This window comes from Harmonia axyridis, chromosome X (genome assembly GCF_914767665.1).
Source record: "Harmonia axyridis chromosome X, icHarAxyr1.1, whole genome shotgun sequence".
Classification (NCBI taxonomy): Eukaryota; Metazoa; Arthropoda; class Insecta; order Coleoptera; family Coccinellidae; genus Harmonia; species Harmonia axyridis.
This window is the reverse complement of record NC_059508.1, coordinates 25,551,835-25,559,544: the sequence shown is the minus strand read 5'-3', so window position 1 is coordinate 25,559,544 and position 7,710 is coordinate 25,551,835. Positions and strand designations below refer to the sequence as shown.

General features: G+C 36.2%; 1 protein-coding gene across 1 annotated transcript; it reads left to right on the top strand.

Annotated features, from left to right (window-relative positions):
- The first annotated feature begins 767 nt into the window (after positions 1 to 767).
- LOC123686164 (piggyBac transposable element-derived protein 3-like) lies at positions 768 to 3,230 on the top strand. Its single transcript, XM_045626166.1, has 2 exons — positions 768 to 974; positions 1,176 to 3,230. Exons 1-2 carry the CDS (start codon positions 958 to 960, stop codon positions 3,040 to 3,042), a joined length of 1,884 nt encoding a protein of 627 aa, XP_045482122.1. The 5' UTR covers positions 768 to 957; the 3' UTR covers positions 3,043 to 3,230.
- The last annotated feature ends 4,480 nt before the right edge of the window (positions 3,231 to 7,710 follow it).

The window sequence follows — 7,710 nt, the reverse complement described above, 5'->3', positions numbered from 1 at the left end:
GTCCCTGTGCAATACGATGAGAAGTGTAAGAATGGGAAACATTGAAGGAAATAACAAACAAATCAAATCAACAACAGAAGTCAGTCGTGCATTTGTGATTACAGCAGCAATTGACCTTACCACGTGGGAGATTATAGCTACCTGCGTGACATCCGAGTCCAAGAAAATCAACAATGTGGAATGGCTTAATTGGATAATTGATCATTATACAGAAAGAATGGAGTAAGAACAGTCCCTTATACCAATGTGGTTTCCGTAGACACGTGTGTCAAGCTTTCGTCCCTGTGCATTACGATGAAAAGTGTTAGAATGGGAAACATTGAAGAAAATAACAAACGAATGAAATCAACAACAGAAGTCAGTCGTGCATTTGTGGTTACAGCAGCAATTGACCTTACTGCGTGACATCCTAGTCCAAGAAAATCAACAATGTGGAATGGCTTACTTGGATAATTGATCATTATACAGAAAGAAGGGAAGAAGAACAGTCCCTTATACCAAAGTGGTTTCCTTAGACACGCGTGTCAAGCTTTCGTCCCTGTGCGATACGATGAAAAGTGTCAGAATGAGAAACATTAAAGGAAATAACAAACAAATGAAATCAACAACAGAAGTCAGTCGTGCATTTGTGGTTACAGCAGCAATTGACCTTATCACGTGGAAGATTATAGCTACCGGCGTGACATCCGAGTCCAAGAAAATCATCAATGTGGAATTGCTTACTTGGATAATTGTTCATTAACCCTTCAAAGGCTACCGTGACCATATGGTCACACCTACAGCGCTGCACAAAATCAGCTGACATATGTACGTATATCTTAGTATACGTGAGGAAGCGATGATATTTATTCAGTTGACTTAGGAACTTTGTAGTGTGAACGTGTCGCATTGTTATTCCACTGATTTCTCATTCGTAATAGAGGTGAACTGCCGTGTTTGTTAGGTATTCGCAATAAAATGGATCCCAAATTTGTGTAAGTATCAAATTTCTATTTCAAACTGAATATCTTTTAATTATATTTGTTTCAATAGTTGGTGAAATGTGTGAGGAATTTCAAGAATATATTAGATTTGAATATCTCTTCTCTGTTCAAAATCAACTTTGATGCAAACTTGACTGTGACCGCATGGTGACACTAGCCGAATCTGGCAGAAATTGATATTTTTTGTTTCAGGCGAGGTTTCTCTCTCAAAGAAGCCTTAGATATAGTATATAACGACGAAGAAGATAGCAATGGTGTGTGTGACATTTACATATCACCGCCGGAACCAAATGTACTGACAGATGAAGATTCGGGTGATGAAGAAGGCGGGGAAATGGATAATTTATCACGTGGCCAATTATCAACTGCAGCAGAAATCCGACTTTCTGACAATTCGCGCATAACTGGCTTCGAAGATGTTTCAAATGAAGAAGGCAGTGAAGGAGACAATAGTTTATTAGAAAGTGAAGTTAGTCAGATTGAAAAATGTGGTCCAAGCACTAGTTCAAACAAGAGCACCAAAAAGACGAATTCAACGAAGAAGCCGCAGAAGAAAGTGAAAGAAACACTCAAAAGAACTTGGATCGAGGGCGATCTTCTAAAAACGACAGCAGTATTTCCACAGCCAGACTATACCAATTTTATAGGAAAATCCCCAACAGATTTATTTGAATTGTTTTTCGACGACGACATTGTTCGTATGTTAGTAGAAGAATCAAATAAATATGCGCTCTTCCTAAACCATCCAGATCCGAAAATAGAATCTGATGAAATGAAGTGTTTCATCGGTATACTTATTTTGACCGGGTATAACTCTCTTCCCGGAAAATGTTTTTACTGGGATTCAGAATCGGACATGGGAAATCAATTAGTAAAGGAAGCAATGCGTAGGGACAGATTTCGACAGATAATGCGTTTTTTACATTGTGCCGATAATACCAAACCCAATTACAAAGACAAAATGTGGAAACTTAGGCCGCTCATTGAAAAACTTCAAAAAAATTATTTGAAATATTTTAAGCCGACAGAAAATATGAGTTACGACGAATGTATGGTGAAATACTATGGCAGACACAGCTGCAAACAGTTTATTCGCGGAAAACCGATAAGATTTGGCTATAAAGTATGGAGTTTGAATGCCGAAAACGGCTACCTAATCAACTTCGATATATATCAGGGAAGTAATCCGAAGTCGGTTACTGAATATGACAATAAATTTGGAAAAGCTACTTCTCCATTACTAATAATGCTAGACTCCTTGCCAGATAGAAATCTTCGTTATCAAATTTATACAGACAATTTGTTTACGAGTTTCAATCTTTTGACGGAGCTAAAGCAAAGAGGCTATGGAGTTACAGGAACCGTTAGAGAAAATAGGGTTCCAAAGGACTGCCCAATAACTTCTAAATTAGACATGAAGAAAAAAAAAAGAGGTTCTATCGAGTCTAAAATTTCAAAAGATGAAGGTGTGATACTAGTGCGTTGGACTGACAATGCCCCTGTTACCATGGCTTCAACTTCTTATGGAATTGAACCCACTTCTTTGGTGAAAAGATATTCACAGTCCGAGAAGAAAATTATTCAAATTCCCCAGCCACGTCTTATAAATGCCTATAATAAATATATGGGTGGGACAGATCGGATGGACGAAGATATTGCGCGCCATAGAATAGGTATCAGAAGTAAGAAATGGTATTGGCCGTTACTTACTTGGCTTATAGATACCGCATTACACAATGCATGGATACAGTATAAAAGTGCAGGTAATTCAATTACTAATCTGAATTTCAGAAGAGAAATTGTAAAGGTATACCTAAATAGGTTTAAAACTGCCCCAAAAAGATATGGAAGACCAACAACGAGTAGAAATAGTGTCTCCATGAATAGGATTTCGGATGATATCAGGTATGACCATAAGGACCACTTAGTTGTTCCAGTTCCAAATAACAAGAGGAGAAGATGTGCCGGAGAAGGATGCTCCTCTGTTGGTCGAACACAGTGCAATAAATGTGATTTGGGACTATGTGTGGAATGTTTTTATATATTTCACATTAAATAATTTGTTCGACATTTCTGTATTCATATTGGGCTAGTGTGACCATATGGTTACGCCATTTTTTTGAGAAAAATAAAGGAAAAAAATGCATAATTCTTATTCTACCCAACACTGATAAATGGAATTCACTCAATAGAATCGCTAAATTTGCTCTCTTGAAAAAATAATAATTCCGCCTTTGAAGGGTTAAACAAAAAGAAGGGAATAAGAACAGTCCCTTTTACCAAAGTGGTTTCCTTAGACACGCGTGTCAAGCTTTCGTCCCTGTGCAATACGATGAAAAGTGTTAGAATGAGAATCATTGAAGAAAATAACAAACGAATGAAATCAACAATAGAAGTCAGGTGTGCATTTGTGGTTACAGCAGCAATTGACCTCACCACGTGGGAGATTATAGCTACCTGCGTGACATCCGAGTCCAAGAAAATCAACAATGTGGAATGGCTTACTTGGATAATTGTTCATTAAACAAAAAGAAGGGAATAAGAACAGACCCTTATACCAAAGTGGTTTCCTTAGACACGCGTGTCAAGCTTTCGTCCCTGTGCAATACGATGAAAAGTGTTAGAATGAGAAACATTGAAGAAAATAACAAACGAATGAAATCAACAACAGAAGTCAGTCGTGCATTTGTGGTTACAGCAGCAATTGACCTTACCACGTGGGAGATTACAGCTACCTGCGTGACATCCGAGCCCAAGAAAATGAACAATGTGGAACGGCTTACTTGGATAATTGTTCATTAAACAAAAAGAAGGGAATAAGAACAGTCCCTTATACCAAAGTGGTTTCCTTAGACACGTGTGTCAAGCTTTCGTCCCTGTGCAATACGATGAGAAATGTTAGAATGAGAATCATTGAAGAAAATAACAAACGAATGAAATCAACAACAGAAGTCAGTCGTGCATTTGTGGTTACAGCAGCAATTGACCTCACCACGTGGGAGATTATAGCTACCTGCGTGACATCCGAGTCCAAGAAAATCATCAATGTGGAATGGCTCACTTGGATAATTGTTCATTAAACAAAAAGAAGGGAATAAGAACAGTCCCTTATACCAAAGTGGTTTCCTTAGACACGCGTGTCAAGCTTTCGTCCCTGTGCAATACGATGAAAAGTGTTAGAATGAGAAACATTAAAGGAAATAACAAACAAATGAAATCAACAACAGAAGTCAGTCGTGCATTTGTGGTTACAGCAGCAATTGACCTTACCACGTAAAAGATAATAGCTACCTGCGTGTCATCCGAGTCCAAGAAAATCAACAATGTGGAATGGCTTACTTGGATAATTGATCATTATACAGAAAGAAGGGAATAAGAACAGTCCCTTATACCAATGTGGTTTCCATAGACACGTGTGTCAAGCTTTCGTCCCTGTGCAATACGATGAGAAGTGTTAGAATGAGAAACATTGAAGGAAATAACAAACAAATCAAATCAACAACAGAAGTCAGTCGTGCATTTGTGATTACAGCAGCAATTGACCTTACCACGTGGGAGATTATAGCTACCTGCGTGACATCCGAGTCCAAGAAAATCAACAATGTGGAATGGCTTACTTGGATAATTGATCATTATACAGAAAGAATGAAGTAAGAACAGTCCCTTATACCAATGTGGTTTCCATAGACACGTGTGTCAAGCTTTCGTCCCTGTGCATTACGATGAAAAGTGTTAGAATGAGAAACATTGAAGAAAATAACAAACGAATGAAATCAACAACAGAAGTCAGTCGTGCATTTGTGGTTACAGCAGCAATTGACCTCACCACGTGGGAGATTATAGCTACCTGCGTGACATCCGAGTCCAAGAAAATCAACAATGTGGAATGGCTTACTTGGATAATTGATCATTATACAGAAAGAATGAAGTAAGAACATTCCCTTATACCAATGTGGTTTCCTTAGACACGCGTGTCAAGCTTTCGTCCCTGTGCAATACGATGAAAAGTGTTAGAATGAGAATCATTGAAGAAAATAACAAACGAATGAAATCAACAACAGAAGTCAGTCGTGCATTCGTGGTTACAGCAGCAATTGACCTTACCACGTGGGAGATTACAGCTACCTGCGTGACATCCGAGCCCAAGAAAATCAACAATGTGGAACGGCTTACTTGGATAATTGTTCATTGAACAAAAAGAAGGGAATAAGAACAGTCCCTTATACCAAAGTGGTTTCCTTAGACACGCGTGTCAAGCTTTCGTCCCTGTGCAATACGATGAAAAGTGTTAGAATGAGAATCATTGAAGAAAATAACAAACGAATGAAATCAACAACAGAAGTCAGTCGTGCATTTGTGGTTACAGCAGCAATTGACCTCACCACGTGGGAGATTATAGCTACCTGCGTGACATCCGAGTCCAAGAAAATCATCAATGTGGAATGGCTCACTTGGATAATTGTTCATTAAACAAAAAGAAGGGAATAAGAACAGTCCCTTATACCAAAGTGGTTTCCTTAGACACGCGTGTCAAGCTTTCGTCCCTGTGCAATACGATGAAAAGTGTTAGAATGAGAATCATTGAAGAAAATAACAAACGAATGAAATCAACAACAGAAGTCAGTCGTGCATTCGTGGTTACAGCAGCAATTGACCTTACCACGTGGGAGATTACAGCTACCTGCGTGACATCCGAGCCCAAGATAATCAACAATGTGGAACGGCTTACTTGGATAATTGTTCATACTTACATATTTTCACTCATTGTTATTGATTTCAGTGCATCATTGTGAGTGAAGTTCTCTGATAGCCGTTTGAGGAGATTACAAAGTGGTGGGCAAGCAAGTAAGGCTTGTAATATTGAGTTTATATAACAAAAGTTACTTTCGTTTCGTAAACACCTGGATTTAAAACTGGTTTGCGTCCCAGCAATTTAATAGTTCTTGAGAAATTCTGAAAATTTAAAAATATTACTAACCATGATAGAAACTTGAATTTCCACTGATATCTGTAGGTGAAAACCAAAGCATTCCACTTTTCATCGAGTAAAATGGGTTCAACTAAGTAAAATAATTATCTACTGTAGATGTAAGCAAATTGTTAGTTGAAAGTAAGATGAATATATAAAAAAAGATATGGTTTTGAACTGACCTCCTAACATATGAGTGGCTGAATCTATTTTTTTGACTACTTTTGTATGTTTTAAAGGTGTTACATGTGAATCATTAATTTTATTGTCTATTTTCTCATTCGATATTGTTTTAACATCTTTATCAAATAGACTAGCCCATGATTTTTTTCATACATTTACTGTGGGCTCCTCAATTTTAGATTCATTTTTATTCGAGATGCTACTTTCAATTTTTTCAATTGTCCTATTGGAAATTGTATCATTTTTGATTATCTCTGTATTATCTCTTGCAATAATTTCAACTGTTTTTACAGCTGAACTAGGGGGAGTTGAAGGTTTCGAATGTTTTCCTGTCATCTCATTCTGGATAAAAGGTTTTGTAATTGATAATCCATTGTAATTGATTACAGATTTTCTACACTCATTTTCTGAAAAAGTTGATATTAGTTGATTCATTATTATATTACATATTTATATTGACCATGAATAATTCTTTTAAGATCTCTATACTTACTTGCAGAAATTTTTTGTTCAACTCTACAGGGTAATTTGTATTCACTAGAATTGGTAAATAATATATTATCTTCTTCTTCTAACTGAGTTAACTCCACGAAATGTAGATTCTGAAAAAAAAAATAACAATATAATAGTGGAAATCATTTTGGAAATTATAATATTTCTGTATATAGTATATCCAAAGTCCCTTGAAATAGTCTATAAAAACGCTTGGCCAGAGATAATTGCAAAACAGTCATAAACCAGTAAGGCGAAATTTATATCCCTCAGTGGAAGCAAAAGGCTGAATGATAATGATGTACAGAGTGATTCACCGCGATGGCTTATTGTTTATGGAAAACTAATAATAATTTTGTGCTGAAAATTTAATCAATTTCAGATTACTACCTTCTTATCTCAAACGGCACACCCAGTATATTAGTGCATTATCAGAATGCTTGGTTGATGATAATTTCAGCAATATGGCAATACTTGAGTATAAGCTGAACAGTTCATAAGTTGAAGAGATTCCTATAGATATCTAATGAAAAGTTTTTCGGAAAAATCTTTATTTTTTTATTCATTCAGTCAAATTTACGTAGATATAAAAAGAGAGGGGTCTCAAGCAAACTCTATACTTGAAGAGTTTTCGAGGAAAAACTTCAACTAAGAAAAACTGCAATTTCTCATTGAATGGAGTAGTCTATGACTTCCAGAAAACATGAAAAGAAACTAAAAAGTCGAAATTTCTTGAATTGTAATAAATTTTTCGTTAAGAAAGTTGAAAATTCATAAACCAATAAAAAAAAACAACTACATAAAATATAACTGGTATTTGGAAATATTCGAATAAATGAAAATATCCCTAAGCTAGTATTAAAAAAATTACCTCCATATTCAAGCAATTAACTATTTAAACATGAAACTTTCCACTAGAAATATCACTTCAACAACTGTTTATAAAGTAACTCTTTGAAGAATGTTCGCTAAACTGAGGTTACTTACAATTTGTCAACCCGGCATGGTTGACGAACATAGAATATTTTTCTTCTTCTTAACTATGTACAGATCGAGCCATATACCTTATATTAGGGGCAAGTT